The following is a 16,408-nucleotide window of genomic DNA, read 5'->3' as shown; positions in this document are numbered from 1 at the left end:
TCTTTATCTGAATAATTATTTGATTATTAAACTGTAATTTGGCTATCAATTATTAAACCACAGGCTTAGTCAGCATATACAATTATGAAGTAAGTTGTTTTGGTTTAAATATGTTTTGCACTTATCTACTAGAACTTGTGCTATTTGTTTGGAATTGCTACAGGGTTCGAAATGGCCCTTTTGCCCATTGAATGGGATTTCTTTATAGTTAATTATCTAGCTCTGTTTAGCCTAGAAATTGCTGCTAAGATATTAGCAGACTAATGCTTATTTTAATTATATAATATTCCTCTGCACACTATTTTAATGGAGGCATTGATCCATTTAACATAAACAGGTTAGTGACTGTGTTAAAGCAGCACACAGAGGAATGCTATACAAACACATTAAATGTTCATTCTGTTAATATCATCAACAGTATTTACAGCTCAAAACTTTTGATTATTGCAAACTTGCAATCAGCCTTTAATAGAATTGCTGTCCTCAGCCGTTTGGAGTAAAAACACTTGTTTCAGTTTAAATTGGTGATTCTGATGCTGCAGAAAGACGGCTTATTGTGATTCTCGGGGCATTTTCCTCAATAAGAGGAAACAGCACATGTAGAGTTTAATATAGTACTTCTTAGTGCATAATTTGAATTGGTGATAGAAGACCCTATAAACTGTACAAGAGTATATTTCATTCAGATCTGGTCATGTAAATTGGGCTTTTATCATTTAAGTTCTATAAACTGAAGTCCTTAATGCTTAATACACTTGAGAGCTATTTAATACCACTTAATAAATTTTGCTGCTGCCTATACATCTTAAACTCATGTCGGGAATTTTGACCATTAAACTTGAAGTGGATAGTACATGTAACAATTTTTTTCAGGTGAGCAGCCAAGAGAGTTTGAATTGAATTTTGTAAAAAGTAACCCGAAAGGAGGGATTGGTTTGTTCAATGCGTTAGCACACTAGCCTTTAACCTCTGGTACCCGAATTTGAATCCAGTCCATGTTTTTAGGTGAGAAATGTAAAAATCCATGTGTGTACTCCCACAATACCTGTAACATGTAACATTTAAGAAGTAAATTCGGCTTTAAGTATAATTGATTAGAAGGTGAGGATAACAATGGACATGAGGAATAGTTACTTGCCAACTTCAAAGTTACTTCTAATCAATGCTCCAGTTTAAATAGAATACATTCTCCACTGAACGAACAATATATTATCCAATGAGCTGAAATTAAGCTGAGAATAATGGAATACAATATAGATGTGTAATCTTCATTCATGAATGTATTGCTGCATGTTATCAGTACAAATTTAAAAAGCAGAAATTTCTGATAGAATACAAGCTGTGGAAAAACATTTTTAAATCAACATCCAAGATGTATCCTTTTTGTGGCTGAAAAGCCTTTATGTTATAAAGGTGTTTATGATTGACACTTGTGAGTCACTGCAGTTTTATTTTGAATAAAATAATTTAGATAAGTATTTCAGATTTGAAGATTTTGTACCCGTCATAGAATTTTGTTTCATTTTCTTACTTTAAATGGTGTACTTAAGTAGAAAAACAATAATTAAAGAGCTGTTTTAATTTTGGTTTGAACTTTAAACTGTACTGTATCTATTATGGTAAAGTAGCATACAGAGTGTAGATGGTCCAAATTTTAAGTCAAAAGTAAATGAAGGTAACTGCATTTACAGTGCTTTTAATTAATTTGTAGGAGCTCTATTCTAAGAAATATTAAGTAATCTACTACATGAAGAAATAATGTACTAGCAAGAAGCCTTGAATACATCTTATAGATGCTTTAGACTGACCATTGAATCAGTCATTCATGAAATGCAATCAGTCAAGTCAATCAGTGCTGCATTTTCTCAGGCTTTTCCAAAATAGTTGACAGACCTTTATTTTTTCTTGTTTAACAAATGTAATCTAAACAAAATATGGAGCAAAATGTCAACACATTCCAGCATAAATGTGACTTTAAGTGAGTAACTTATAGTATTGAACAACAGATCAATATTCATAAGATAAGTGAAGACAACTTTAAAGCAGTTGGATTGGGTTTACTGCAATAGGTTAATGTTACTCCAAGTATGGTAAATAATTCAGATGTAAAATCAAAAGCTAATTTATAATTGTCCCATTGCAAAGGGTTAGAAAACAATCATATTTTCAATATGTCTGTTCTGAAACAATAATAATGCTTTTGGCTGTTGACAGAAATAAATTGTTGATTAAACTTGATTAAGGTGGTCATTTCAAGTGCTAACTGGTTAAATATATTTAAATGTTGTAGTGGGTTAGCATCTGGCCTTTCGCCTGTGAGGTTTGGATTTGAATCCAAACCAAACTGATGGGATGTAAGTCTCCTCCTTTTTGCTGGCTGCAAGGGTCTGATGTAAAAAGTATTTGAGCAAAATCAACCCATGTCCTGGTGGGTATGAACCCACAGTCCAAAACCACCATGATTTGGATGCAATGGGCACAAAATTGGCAATCATACTCAGAGAGGCCATAAAGATGGTTGGTTTGAGATGCCGGAAACTTCAAACTGGTACAGTACTCTTCTGGTATTCTTCTGAGATTAAGGAAGAGTAGAGGAGACTTTGCTCTACATCGAACCGTGCTTTACCTGACCTGGGAGTGCTTGATGTTGACAGTGGTTGACAAAAGTGGAAAATATATTCCATTTCCCACAGTGGCATCCTTTACCTGAGGAGTACAAAACTAATTTCTTCCACCAAGAAATAAGTTGCATGTTTAACCTTGTGATAAGTCATTTTGGGTGTATATATTAATTCTAAAACTTCTGTGGTGTAAATATTGAGTATTCTTTTGCTACTGAGTGAGTTACCTTTATCATGTGTGGTGGAGGATTAATGGTATCACTAAGTCTCGAAGATTTTCTCGGCTTCTAATATTCAAAATTGTTCTGGTAGTGTTATGCTAGAAATCTGAAATTAACTATGTATAACCCTGATGAATATTTGGGTTTGATACTATTGGGAGATGGATTGAAAATCAAGTCGTTTGTACAACATTCACAGCTCAGATTTGAAGCATTACATGAAATTTTAGTTGAAGAATAGCAACTGCTATTGAGAACAACAATGTTTATTTATTACTTTTGAAGTTATAGGTGTTGGTATATTACAATTCGCTGAATTAGAGAGATACCAATTATAACCATTAGATATGTTGTTTGGCACTGTTGCTAGAACTGCAATAACATTTTGATTTATTACCACCCTTGGGTTGTAGTCACTTCATGAAACATTTACAAGGTATCGCAAGTATATTGATGTCCAGCAGTGTGACATCTGAAGACATAGGTTAATTGTCCCTAAATGAAAGCAGAATGAGGATTTTTGTGCAGACTGTTCTGAAAATCTGAGTCGATTTCAACATTTCAGCCCAGGGGTTTAATAATATCAGAAATTGTTATACATATAAAATAAAACATTTCTGTTATTTTAATTTTGATGATTATATAAATTTGAATAATTTTGTTTTCACCTACCTATGTTTAGAATTCTGTTTCTTTACTTTAACCCTTTGAGAAACCCAGTGTGGCATCTTTGCACACAGCTGGTAAGAGAATTTGTATTAGACAAAATAGAGTATTAAAAGGATGCAAAAGTGCCTCAGAATACAGTTGTGACTCAGTAATCTGACAACATTTGATATACAATTGACTATATTTGAGTTTGTTAAATAAATAACTGACATTCACAAAGAAAATAGCAGAAATGTAAAGAAATAAAGTTTATCTGATTTTCTTTTATGCATACTCCAGCTGTCTTCCAAAGCTGTACAGCTAAAGTATTCATTATTTTTTAAAAAGAGATCAGAATTGAAGAAGCTAGTGGTACAACAACTTGCACCTTTAACATAGTAAAACGTCCCAAGGCGCTTCGCAGGAGCGTTTTCAAACAAAATTTGAAACCGAGCCACATAAGGAGATATTAGGATAGGTGACCCTTTGGTCAAAGAGAAAGGTTTTAAGGAGTGTCTTAAAGAAGGGGAGAGAGGTTGAAAGGCAGAAAGGTTTAGGGAGGTACCACATTTGAGTTCTCTAAATACACACACGGATGGCTCAGGTTCAACTTCCAGTCAATATCTGTATAGAGATTTTGCCCATTTTAATGGGGTTTGCCATTGTCTATTTAAAACTGTTTATTCATAAGCCTGCATGTCTCTTCCCTTTATTGAGTCATTGAGCAATTACGGCCATCAGGAGTCCCAGATGGATCAGCAGCTAACTTGCTTGCTGGATTAACCAGAAAATAGGTTTTAGGCAACTGTGTGTAAGAAAATATGAAAGAGCATAAAAATCTAATTAAAAATAAAGGCTAGCTCACTGATAAGGGATGAGTTACAACAGTCTTTTCACAAGGGAAACAGCCTGAATTCTGAAGCTTCTACGACATGATGGTCTGGAACTTGCCATAAATAGCAAGATAATCTGTTCATTTCTGTCAGTGTGATTCTTTAAGCATCTTTAGGATCTCTTTAAATGAATTCTGTAACATTGGACTGGGTTTCATACATGTGAAACTTATTTTTTATTTTCACATGTGAAATAGCAATGTTGGAATTGTCAGTCACCCTCACAAAATTTAAAAAAATGATAACAGAAAATGCTTACACAATTTGAAAATTCACAATGATATTAAAAAGGTAAGGCACAGATTCAGGGTGTTTAGGGTTTTTTTCCAGTCAAAAACCTATATGGAGAAATGAGAAATGGTTTTTAATGCTTACATTTCAAAGCAAAGTCAGTTTATCAAGTCACTTCTGCAATTCTAGTACTCAAAGGGTTAATTTCTAAAATTAATTTTGTTTTCTTTTTAATTTTCTTTTCCCCCCTGTTTGGTTGTTACATGACTGGCTGTCTTTCCTTATACACACAGGAGGTATGTACCATACTGACATGTAGCTAATTGTGCCCAGGGTGCTGCTGGTCTTTGTCTTACAGCTGGTGGTAGAGGCGTGCTGCTTTCATTAGCGGGTGTTTGTTAGCTCTTTGCTACGTGTGAGCTTAAGGTAGCAGTACAGTGAATCACTCTTAAATACATAAATTACTAAACATATACTTTTTAATAAAGCAGAAATCCATATGCTAGCAGTGCTCAGAGTGGAAGCACAAAAATTATGGTATTGTATGTACATGCTTTTTGTCTCAAATTAAACATGTAGGCATAGTTTCTATTAATTTATTGAAGTGCAAATATATCGTACCATCTCCCTTTGAGCAGTGTACCAAACAAAACTTTGTATCAAACATACTTATACCAATGGTGTAACAAAAAATGACAAAAAAATGTTTGCACAGTCTTTTATGCATTTAACAGTTTTCCACTGTACTGCAGTGTTGCTTTTTTTGGTGAACAATCTGTGGCATTTGTTTGACAGCGACAGTTGCTTTTGCACTGCCCTACTGATTTTCATATCCTAAATGTTCTGCAGATTAAAAGAAGTGTTTCATAAGTGGAAATACCTGGTGCCTGTAGTAGTGGAGGTTAACGAAACTTTTACAAGTGTGAACAAAATGAAAGCTTGACTCTTGAAATTAAACAGAGGGTTTTAATACAATAACATGAGTCAAATTATGTGTTTTTCATTCACTCTTGAAAGGACTATGAAAAATACATCGAAATTAGGGCAGCTTCCATATGTTTCCAGTGAGCTAAGAATCTAACTTTTCAGAAAATCTTCTTTCACAGGGTTTCAGTTTTTGTTCGCTAGTTATCCGTGGGTGATTTAAAAATATCTAAATCAAGATTTAGTTGCCAGAACTCATTATTGATCATTATCCTATATATTTAATTGTTAAATTAGTTCAAGAAGTTAATACTATCACCTCCCAGTTCCCCTCCAAGTCATACACCATCCTGATGGACATATATTGCCATTCCTTCATTGTCGCTGGGTCATTATCCTGGAATTCCATACCTAACACCATTTTCGGAGCACTATCACCAAAATGACTGCAGTGGTTCAAAAAGAAGGCCCACCACCACCTTATCAGGGCAAATAGGTATGGCAATTATTGCAGCCTTGCCAGCAACACCCAAATCCCGAGAACAAAAAACATTGTGGGGAAAGAGCAGGGGAGTGGGACTAATTGCATAGCTCTTTCAAAGTGCCGGCACAGGCATGATAGGCTGAATGGCCTCCTTGTGTGCTGTATGATTCTATGAATAGTGCAAGATGATTTAAACGGCACTAGAATTTACAAAACCCTCAATTAAAGATTAATGTGATTATTGATGTTATTTTGAACTTAATTGCACTTTTTTTTACTATGCAAAGGAAGATCTTCCATTAGAAAATACCTTATGTCCACCTCATGCTTCTTTTGATGGTTTTTTTTTCAAAATTGGTGGTCCACAAATGTTACTGGTGGATGTATGCATACATACCATAGAAAAATGAAATGTACACATAATGTGGAACTACTGCACAATATGAATTGAATGACTTTCAACTTTTATACAAATTAAATTTATACTGTTTAAAATATAAAACAAACTCTAACTACTAGTAGTTTTACTTTTCTTTTCTTCTGATTTGGCATTTATTATTTTAAAAGATAAAAAATTACAATTTTTTGATCAAATATTCCTCTTTTTGGAGAAAAAAGTAATAGACTCGCAGTAAGTTTCTTTGATAGTTAGTAAAAATATCAATTTCATTCCTAGCATGGAAATTCTTGAGTCAAGTCACTACTAGGCCATGACATCATTCATGGGTGTACCATTGTTGAGTGGTCCATTGTGCAAACTGGCCTGAAAGCCATTCAGATGATGCTGATCCCCAGAAAGCCATGCTAATAAATGCAAATGCAAATTTTGCAACTGTAGCATGGTTTCATGGGGCTGGAGGGACCCAGAGTAGTACTTATAACAAAGAAAAATCATCCCAGAATTCCTTTCCTTTTGAAGTATTTTATAATAGAAGTTAAACTTAATTGTTTAGTTATGAAAATATTTTGCTGCTGATCTGGTACGGTTGTTGTTAATAAAGAACTTAAAATGCCATACATTTCACAATGTATCTTACAACCACAAATGTGCAACATTTAATTTTGTTAAAGACGTGCCAATACCATTCAGTAGGATTGGTGGACATCATAAGCCATTCATTTTTGTTTCCAAATTATAAGCCATTCATTCACTGTTAAGTTTGAAATATTTTTCTGCATACGTTTTTTTTTAAAAATCACAGTTTAAGGACCCTCAGACCCAGGGGGTGGTAAGCAATTTGGTCTCAGGCTCTGGCAATGTTTTGTTACTGAGTAGTGAGGGAATGGATCAACTCTACCTCTTGATTTTTCTCTCTTTCCTCACCCTCTTGAAAGTTTGCCTCCTCTCTTTTCGATGCCTCCCAAGGTAGTTTAGCTGAGACCAGTAACCCACCTTATAGAGAATGTCAGGCTTAAAATGGATCTGTCACGGCATGTCAGTGCATTACTCAGTACTATTAGTTAAAACAAATTTTAAGTCATAAACAATGTTATGAAAGTCTTTTTGTATGCCAGTTTTCAAGATAATGCAGTTACAGATCTACAACACTTACAAATACCTAATGTGGATACTTTGCTAACTAAATGCACAGATTCCATATTTTCCCTTTTGCAAAATAGCTGAAAATCATTAGAACATTGTGGCTCAAGGCAGCATTATTTACTATAGTGGCTGGATCGCTTCAGATTTCTGTAAAGTATTTGAGTTTTTTTTTATGTATACTGCATCGAGTAGTATGTCAGGAACATTGTGAAATACCAATCATGGTTAAGAAAAGCTATTTTCTTCTAATAAACTTTTCCTAAACTGTTTTAGTTTTTTTCAGGCAACATTATATATTCCTCACTGCTAGTATTTCTTTACCTGCAGAGTTAAACTCGACACTGACAATTCAAAACAAAGAATAAAATCTAACTTTTAATATCAGAGTTTTTTGATGAACTGTATTAGCAATAATTATGATGTTTTAGGCAACGTTGTGTTTCATTCATACCCAAAACATCCAACATCTACATTTATAAAAAATTTAAGTAGAATTTTATTAGCACAGCACAGTGGGGATGCAAATTGGAGCACTAATGTGCGCTGCTGTAGAGTGGAGTGGAGAGTCACGTGTTCAAACTCCCAGTCTTAGCTCTGTACTCTGCCTGATGCTACCCTACAGAAGAGCTGCCTACATGAGGCCTCCTAGAGATCATCTGGGAGCAGCCATCCATTCTTTCAGTAGCAGAGGCACGTGTTCTAGAAGAACATTTGCAAAGGGAGAAATGGGAATAACATAAGTGGCCCTCTTCCTGACAATCATAAAAAGTTACGGCTCAGAAGGAGGCCATTCGGCCCATCATGTCCATGCCAGCTGAAAAAGAGCTATCCAGCTTAATCCCACTTTCTAGCACTTGGTCCGTAGCCCTGTAGGTTACGGCACTTCAAGTGCATATCCAAGTACTTTTTAAATGAGTTGAAGGTTTCTGCCTCTACCACATTTTCAGGCAGTGAGTTCCAGACCCCCACCGCCCTCTGGGTGAAAAATTTTTTCCTCAGCTCCCCTCTAATCCTTTTACCAATTACTTTAAATCTATGCCCCCTGGTCACTGACCCCTCTGCTAAGGGAAATAGGTCCTCCCTATCCACTCTATCTAGGCCCCTCATAATTTTATACACCTCAAATCTCCCCTCAGACTCCTCTGTACCAAAGAATACAACCCCAGTATATCCAATCTTTCCTCACAGCTAAAATTCTCCAGTCCTGGCAATATCCTCATAAATCTCCTCTGTACCCTCTCTAGTTCATTCACATCTTTCCTGTAATGTGGTGACCAGAACTGTACGCAGTACTCAAGCTGTGGCCTAACTAGTGTTTTATACAGTGCTAACATAATTTACCTGCTCTTACATTCCATGCCTCGGCTGATAAAGGAAAGTATCCCGTATGCCTTCTTAACCACCTTATCTAGCTGTCCTGCTACCTTCAGGGATCTGTGGACGTGCACTCCAAGGTCCCTCTGTTCCCCTACATCTCTCAGTAACCTCCCATTTATTGTGTATTCCTTTGCCTTGTTTGCCCTCCCCAAATGCATTATCTCACACTTCTATGGATTGAATTCTATTTGCCACTTTTCTGCCCACCTGACCAGTCCATTGATATCTTCCTGCAGTCTACAGCTTTCCTCCTCACTATCAACCACATGGCCAATTTTTGTATCATCTGCAAACTTCTTAATCATGCCCCTTACATTCAGGTCTAAATCATTAATATATACCACAAAAAGCAAGGGACTAGTGCTGAACCCTATGGAATCCCACTGAAAACAGCCTTCCAGTCACAAAAACACCTGTCGACCATTAATTACCTTTTGCTTCCTGCCACTGAGTCAATTTTGGATCTAACTTGCCACTTTCCCTTGGATCCCATGGGCTTTTACTTTTGTGACTAGTCTGCCATGTGGGACCTTGTCAAAAGCCTTGCTAAAATCCATGTAGACTACATCAAACGTGCTACCCTCATCGACCCTCCTTGTTACCTCCTCAAGAAATTCAATCAAGTTAGTCAGACACAAACTTCCCTTAACAAATCCATGCTGACTGTCCTTGATTAATCTGTGCCTTTCTAAATGACGATTTATACCATCCCTCAGAGTTATTTCCAATAATTTGCCCACCGCCGAGGTAAGGCTGACTGGCCTGTAATTACTAGGTCTATCCTTTTCTCTCTTTTTAAACAACGGTACAACATTAGCAGTCCTCCAATCCTCTGGCACCACACCTGTAGCCAGAGAAGATTGGAAAATGATGGTCAGAGCCTCTGCTATTTCCTCCCTTGCTTCTTTTAATAGCCTGGGATACATTTCATCCGGGCCTGGCGATTTATCTACTTTCAAAGATGCTAATCCCCTTAATATTTCCTCCTTCACTATGTTTATCCCATTCAATATTTCACACTCCTCCTCCTTAACTACAATGTCTACATCGTCCCCCTCTTTTGTGAAGACAGATGCAAAGTATTAAGAACCATATGCACATCTTCCGCCTCTGTACATCGGTTACCTTTTTGGTCTCTAATAGTATTTTTTCATGCCCTCTCTTTGGTTTCCTAATCTTTTTAATTTCACCCCTGCATTTTCTATACTCCTCCAGGCCTTCTGCAGTATTGAGCTCTCAGTGTCTGATATAAGCTTCTGTTTTTTGCCTAATCTTACCCTGTATGGTCCTTGACATCCAGGGGGCTCTAGATTTGGCATTCTCACCCTTTTTCTTTGTGGGAACATATTTGCTCTGAACCCTCACCATCTCCCCCTTGAATACCTCCCACTGTTCTAACACTGATCTACCTTCAAGTAATTGTTTCCATTCCACTTTTGCTAAATCACTAAACAGCTTTGTAAAATTTGCCTTTCTCCAATTGAGAACTTTTACTCCTGTTCTATCTTTGTCCTTTTCCATTACTATGCTAAGTCTAACTGAATTATGATTACTACCACCAAAATGTTCTCCCACTGATACTCCTTCCACCTGACCAGTTTCATTCCCTAAAACTAAGACCTGAACTCCCCCCTCTCTTGTTGGGCTTGCTGCGTACTGGCTAAAAAAGTTTTCCTGAATGCATCTTATGAATTCTGTGCCCTCTATACCATTTACACTGACTCTATCCCAGTTAATATTAGGGTAGTTGAAATCCCCTACTATTACTGCCCTATTGTTTTTGCACTTCTCAGAAATTTGCCTACATATTTGCTCTTCTATCTCCTTTTGACTGCTTGGGGGTCTATAGTATACTCCCAGTAGTGTGATTGCCCCTTTTTTGTTCTTTAGCTCAACCCACATGGCCTCATTTGATGATCCTTCTAACATATCATCCCTCCTCACAGCTGTAATTATTCCCTTTACCAATATTGCTATCCTCCCCTCTCTCTCTTGTCTGAAAACCCTGTAACCAGGAATGTTGAGCTGTCACTCCTGCCCCTCTTTAAGTCATGTTTCAGTAATAGCTATGATATCATACTTCCACGTGTCTATCAATGCCTTCAGCTCATCCGCATTATTCACTAGACTCCTTGCTAGAGGTTAAAGGTTAACTAGAGGTTAATACAACCCTAAAAAGAAAAAACTCTGAATGTTTTGTATCTGAATACACAACCACAATCCTGCCTGAAGCTATGTGACATCGACTAATATAAGTAAATCCAGAATTCTGATGTTGAAAAATGGTACCCACCCTACTTTGTAAGAGACATGTTTCTTGCCCACTCTTTACAAACATATGTACGAGCATACGAATTAAGGGCAGGAGTAGGTCATTCGGCCCCTCGAGCCTGCTCTGCCGTTTGATAAGACCGCAACCCTACTTTCCCGCCTACCTACTATAACCTTTGACTCCTTGTTAATCAGGAATCTATCTAACTCAGCCTTAAAAATATTCAATGACCCTGCCTCCACCGCTCTATGGGGAAGGGAGTTCCACAGTCTCACGACCCTCAGAGAAAAAAATTCTTCTCATCTCCGTCTTAAATGGGAGACCCCTTATTTTTAAACTATGGCCCCTAATTCTAGCTTCTCCCACAAGGGGAAACATCCTCTCAGCATCTACCCCTTCTAGTCCCCTCAGGATCTTATATGTTTCAATAAGATCACCTCTCATTCTTCTAAACTCCGGTGTATACAGGCCCAACTTGTCCAACCTTTCCTCATAAGATAACCCCCTCATCCCAGGAATCAGTCGAGTGAACCTTCTCTGAACCGCCTCCAAAGCAATTATGTCCTTTCTTAAATAAGGAGACCAAAACTGCACACAGTATTCTAAACGTGGTCTCACCAATGCCCTGTACAACCGTAGCAAAACATCTCTTATATTCTATTCCCCTTGCAATAAATGACAACATTCCATTTGCCTTCCTAATCACTTGCTGTACCTGCATACTAACTTTTTATGATTAATGTATTAGGACACCTAAATCTCTCTGTACCTCAGAGTTCTGCAATATCTCTCCATTTAAATAATATATTGCTTTTCTATTCCTCCTGTCAAAGTGGACAAGTTCACATTTTCCCACATTATACTCCATCTGCCAAATTTTGCCCACTCACTTAACCTATCTATATCCCTTTGCAGACTCCTTATGTCCTCTTCACAACTTACTTTCCTACCTACCTTTGTGTCATCAGCAAATTTAGCAACTGTACATTCGGTCCCTTCATTCAAGTCATTGATATCGATTGTAAATAGTTGAGGCCCAAGCACCGATCCCTTTGGCACTCCACTCGTTACATCTTACCAATCTGAAAATGACCCATTTATGCCTACTCTGTTTCCTGTTAGCTGACCAATTCTTTATCCATGCTAATATGATATCCCCTACACCATGAGCTCTTATTTTATGTAGTAGCCTTTGATGTGGCACCTTGTCAAAAGCCTTCTGGAAATCCAAGTACACCACATCCACAGGCTCCCCTATAGCATGAATTATTCTCAGGCCTCAACTAATGACATACTTTAGTAACTGAAAGGTGTACGAGAGTTGTGTGAGTTGTCTTGCCCTTCCTTCTCTCTCTATGATGAATCCTTCATCTCCACCCACTGTTTCATACAGATCACTGGGTTGCAACTGAGAATTCATTACGTGGAAAATCAGAGCAAATCCACATGGTGCCATTCTGCGCACAGTACATTTGTACACTCATGTCATATCAGTTCCACAGGCCACCCATTTTTTCAGAGTACTTTAAAATAACAAAACTGGGCAATAGGTATAGCAGAATAGAAATTATTAGCATTGTGGTGCTGGATTTGGGAAGTATGCAAGAAAAGTTACTAGTTAGTTTTTCTTTATAAGAAAGGGAACAAAAGTTCTTTAATCTTAGCCTCTCCAATATTACATAAGTGGGGAGAAAAATATTGAAGATCTTTTCAGAAAAGCTATCCATCCACTATAGGAAACACTGGTGCTCTTGGAATATGCTGCTCTCTTTAGCTCTGATGATCAAATGATGAATCAGCCTTTTAGTGGAAGAGAAACAAAATGTAAAATTGTTACATTCCTACCCTATTACTCAACTCATTTCCAGATGGCAATGCTGGTCACCAAGTATCTTGTAGATGAGGCAACTTCTGTGCATAAAACTTAGAATTTCCTTTCTGAACAATTCCAAGAGGCAAGCTCTGATAACTGAATTATTTTTAAACTTCTAACTGCTTTACATGCTTTTATATTAGGAGTAGACCAATACTCTTTGTAGAACTGCACAAATATAATTTTGTTGGGGAGACTGACTGGTACTACAACACTCGTCTCTTGAAATAATTGAGGAGAAACAATTTTTTCCATTCAAAAGTTGTAAAAATCATTTTAAGCTTGTAGTACAGTATTGTTTTGTAATGCAGTACTGATTTTGGTCTAGTCCTTGATATAATGCATATAGTTTTATAATTAATTCCCCTGAATTCAAATAACATTATGTTCTAATCAATACTTGATGAATTTTTTTGAAATTACTCCTATTAATCAAAGATTCCAACTGAATTTGTTTCATGTAAATTTCTCTTTCTCTTAATGGCTTTCTTTCAGACTGTCACATGAAACAATGTGAATAGAGTGAAGAGTGTATACTATGTCATACTGTAATGTGCAAGAAATTAGCTTATTTTGGGATAAGACCGATCAAAGACTTTTAATCATGTGCCTTGCTGCAGGAAACCAAATTGAACCATCTCAATCACCATTTGAAGCTGGTTTATTTGGATCATATTCACATCAAAACCAATTGTGTGGAACATCTCAGATTTCAGTAGATATTTTAGAAACCGAGTTCATTTTTTCAATTATTATTCTGCCCCAGTAATGATACATGTATTTCGTACATCCTGTTTCCAGACAACCCCTTCCATGCCATCCTGCTCCAGTAGGTACAACAGATTACTGTCATGAATCTCCTCATATTCTCTCATGCCATGGGTCCAACTCAGAACTCAGCTGAGAACTAATGAAATAAATTATATATTTTTGTTAATGAGCTAGTGTCAATCCCCACTCGGCCTCAGACATGCAATCACAAAGATGTGAAATGAGTAGGTCACTTCCTCCCTTCCTATTTTTGTTTTTCTTTATATATTATCTGATTTTTATAAAATGAAATCTGATTGTATAAAAACTGTTCCTTAATGGTGATGTTAATGTACAGAAAACATGCAGATAATATGGGCGACAGGGAGTATAAGCTGTAGAATATTTATTTCTTGGTTTAGTTAGTCCAAAACAGGCTTTCAACTAATTTAATCATGTGCAATACAAGCTATTCAAATAGATAATATGAATGTATTTTTCTCAATATTTAAAATGTGAAAACTAGATGATCTCATTTTGATATACTCTGCAATCATGATTTTTATCTATTTTCATTAATCATATTTCTATCCTTTAATCATTCTAGACAGCTCATAATTCCATGTTTTGTCTTCTCCTTATGTAGATTAGATTCATCTCTTTCTAGTAGCAGTATTATAGAAGACCATTGACATTCAATATGATGTGCATCCTACCAGTGGCATGTAGTACTGTCATATTTGGGTACAAAACAGGCTACCGCATTCTGTGCTACCACCTCCAAGCATTACACTGTCTTTTTGCCTTGTTTTGTGTCATTCTCAGCTTCAGATATTCCACAATATTCTTCATGTTTGATCAGCTAATAATGAACTTAAATTCTTAGCTCCAATGCAAAGATAATGAGCTTTTTCTAATTGGAGATATTGGCACAATTGCATGCAGAATTTTGGGAATGGACAAATGATATTGCTACACCATATAGAGACAGACACAATCAAAAGACTACGCTGTGCCTCAAACTTAATGAGCTACTTGTGAACCTTTGAGTTTTCTCTTTATTTTCTTTCTGCCAAATACACATTTGTCAAACTACAGGTGGAAGAGTGAAAACATGGAAGAGACGTTGGTTTATTCTGACTGACAACTGCTTGTACTACTTTGAATACACCACGGTAAGTTAGGGCCATTTTTAGTTTTCAGAATTGTATTTATCCTTACTTAAATTGTGCTTTTTTTTTTAAGAGGATGAATGCTTGGGTCATTTTTTTTTGTGCAGCCAAATCAATTTTTTCTGCTTTTCTGGTTTCTACCTGTGCAAACATTAACTGTGGAAAGGCAATCCAGTGATAAAGATGCAAAGCTTTGAACCATCCAAATGTAACTGAGACCAAATTTAAATATTAAACAACTAATATGCAACACTGACTTCCAAATGTTCATAAGAGTTGAAAGACCTTTTTAGATTTTTCTCAATATTCTCCTCTCCAGAAAGCACTGATTAATGGTGGAATGTTGGCAATGCTATGGTGTCTCACTGAAGTGACTATTTATAAAGAATATATTCTTTATTTGTTATATTATTTATAGTCTTGCGTCATTCTTAATTTTGTAGACTAAAACTAAAGTATTGTAAAGTGCAACCACTCAAACTTTGATAAAGCTTTCTCTCTAAAAGCCCAGCAACTGCTGGGGAGAATCTGAAACTGTTTACAGCAATAAAAAAATTCCCAATAAGCAGCCTAGACTGCAGCTGTTATCAGGCTGTTTGACTGTGGGGAGGGGATGAGATGAGTTGAGCCCAAATCTGTCCCGGTCTGACAAACACACACATGTTGGTTTTAAAGTGCTTTGGGACATCCAGAGGTTGTGAAAAACACTATACAAATGCAAGTTCTTTCTTTCTATTTACTTTACAGCTATCACTAACTCTGTTGGCACTATTTGTTCTGATCCCGTTGCCATTTGGCAATTCTGGTTGAAAGAAAGCACTTCTAGATTTTGATTTACAAAATTGCATTAAGGATAGGATTCAGAAAGCAGTTTTCTAGAATCAGAGACGTTTACAATGCTGATTACCTCAAATATAACTTTAGTTCAGATAAGCCTTTTTGAGCTGTATGGGTCACTGTTGCATTGCTTAGATAAATCATGCACTTATTCTTCTCCTCTCCTGAAGGCATTTGCTCCCAGTTGGGCTGTAGTTCCATTTGTGCTGGTCAGCCTCGACCGCTTAGCAAAGTGGCTATTAATGAATGTGAGCCTTGACAGTGAGGGGTAGCTTTTAACTATGAGCGGACTTCAGGCGGGCAGCAGGTGACGTGCTCACGCCGCCCATCTGAAGCTCTGCCTAGATGATCCAGCCATTTCGAGGCAGGAACTCATTTCCATAATCCCAGCAGGTTTTGAGTGCTATATGGGGGCTCACAGACAGCTTGCAGATCAGGAGGCGGGAATTCCAACGGCTCCACTGTGGAACCGAGCCGTAAATCTTTTCCTTGGGGGATGGCAGAGTAGGATGGGGGGGTGGCGGAAGATTGGATGGGCTGGCAGTGAGCCTAAAGATTTTTG

At 36.9% G+C, this 16,408-nt stretch overlaps 1 protein-coding gene across 5 annotated transcripts in view; it reads left to right on the top strand.

The window, feature by feature from the left end:
* cyth1b (cytohesin 1b) overlaps positions 1–16,408 on the top strand; it is a 198,910-nt gene that overhangs the window by 170,202 nt on the left and 12,300 nt on the right. For 4 of the 5 annotated variants that reach the window (XM_068004021.1, XM_068004020.1, XM_068004023.1 and 1 more), the window contains exon 10: positions 14,934–15,012. In XM_068004021.1, coding sequence (XP_067860122.1) covers positions 14,934–15,012 — 79 coding nt within the window. The remainder of the gene's footprint in view (positions 1–14,933; positions 15,013–16,408) is intronic. The other variant, XM_068004018.1, reaches the window with a different exon arrangement.

Source organism: Heptranchias perlo, chromosome 23 (genome assembly GCF_035084215.1).
Source record: "Heptranchias perlo isolate sHepPer1 chromosome 23, sHepPer1.hap1, whole genome shotgun sequence".
NCBI classification, from domain to species: Eukaryota; Metazoa; Chordata; class Chondrichthyes; order Hexanchiformes; family Hexanchidae; genus Heptranchias; species Heptranchias perlo.
The sequence above is the reverse complement of the archived record's forward strand: the minus strand, read 5'-3'. Positions and strand labels throughout refer to the sequence as shown.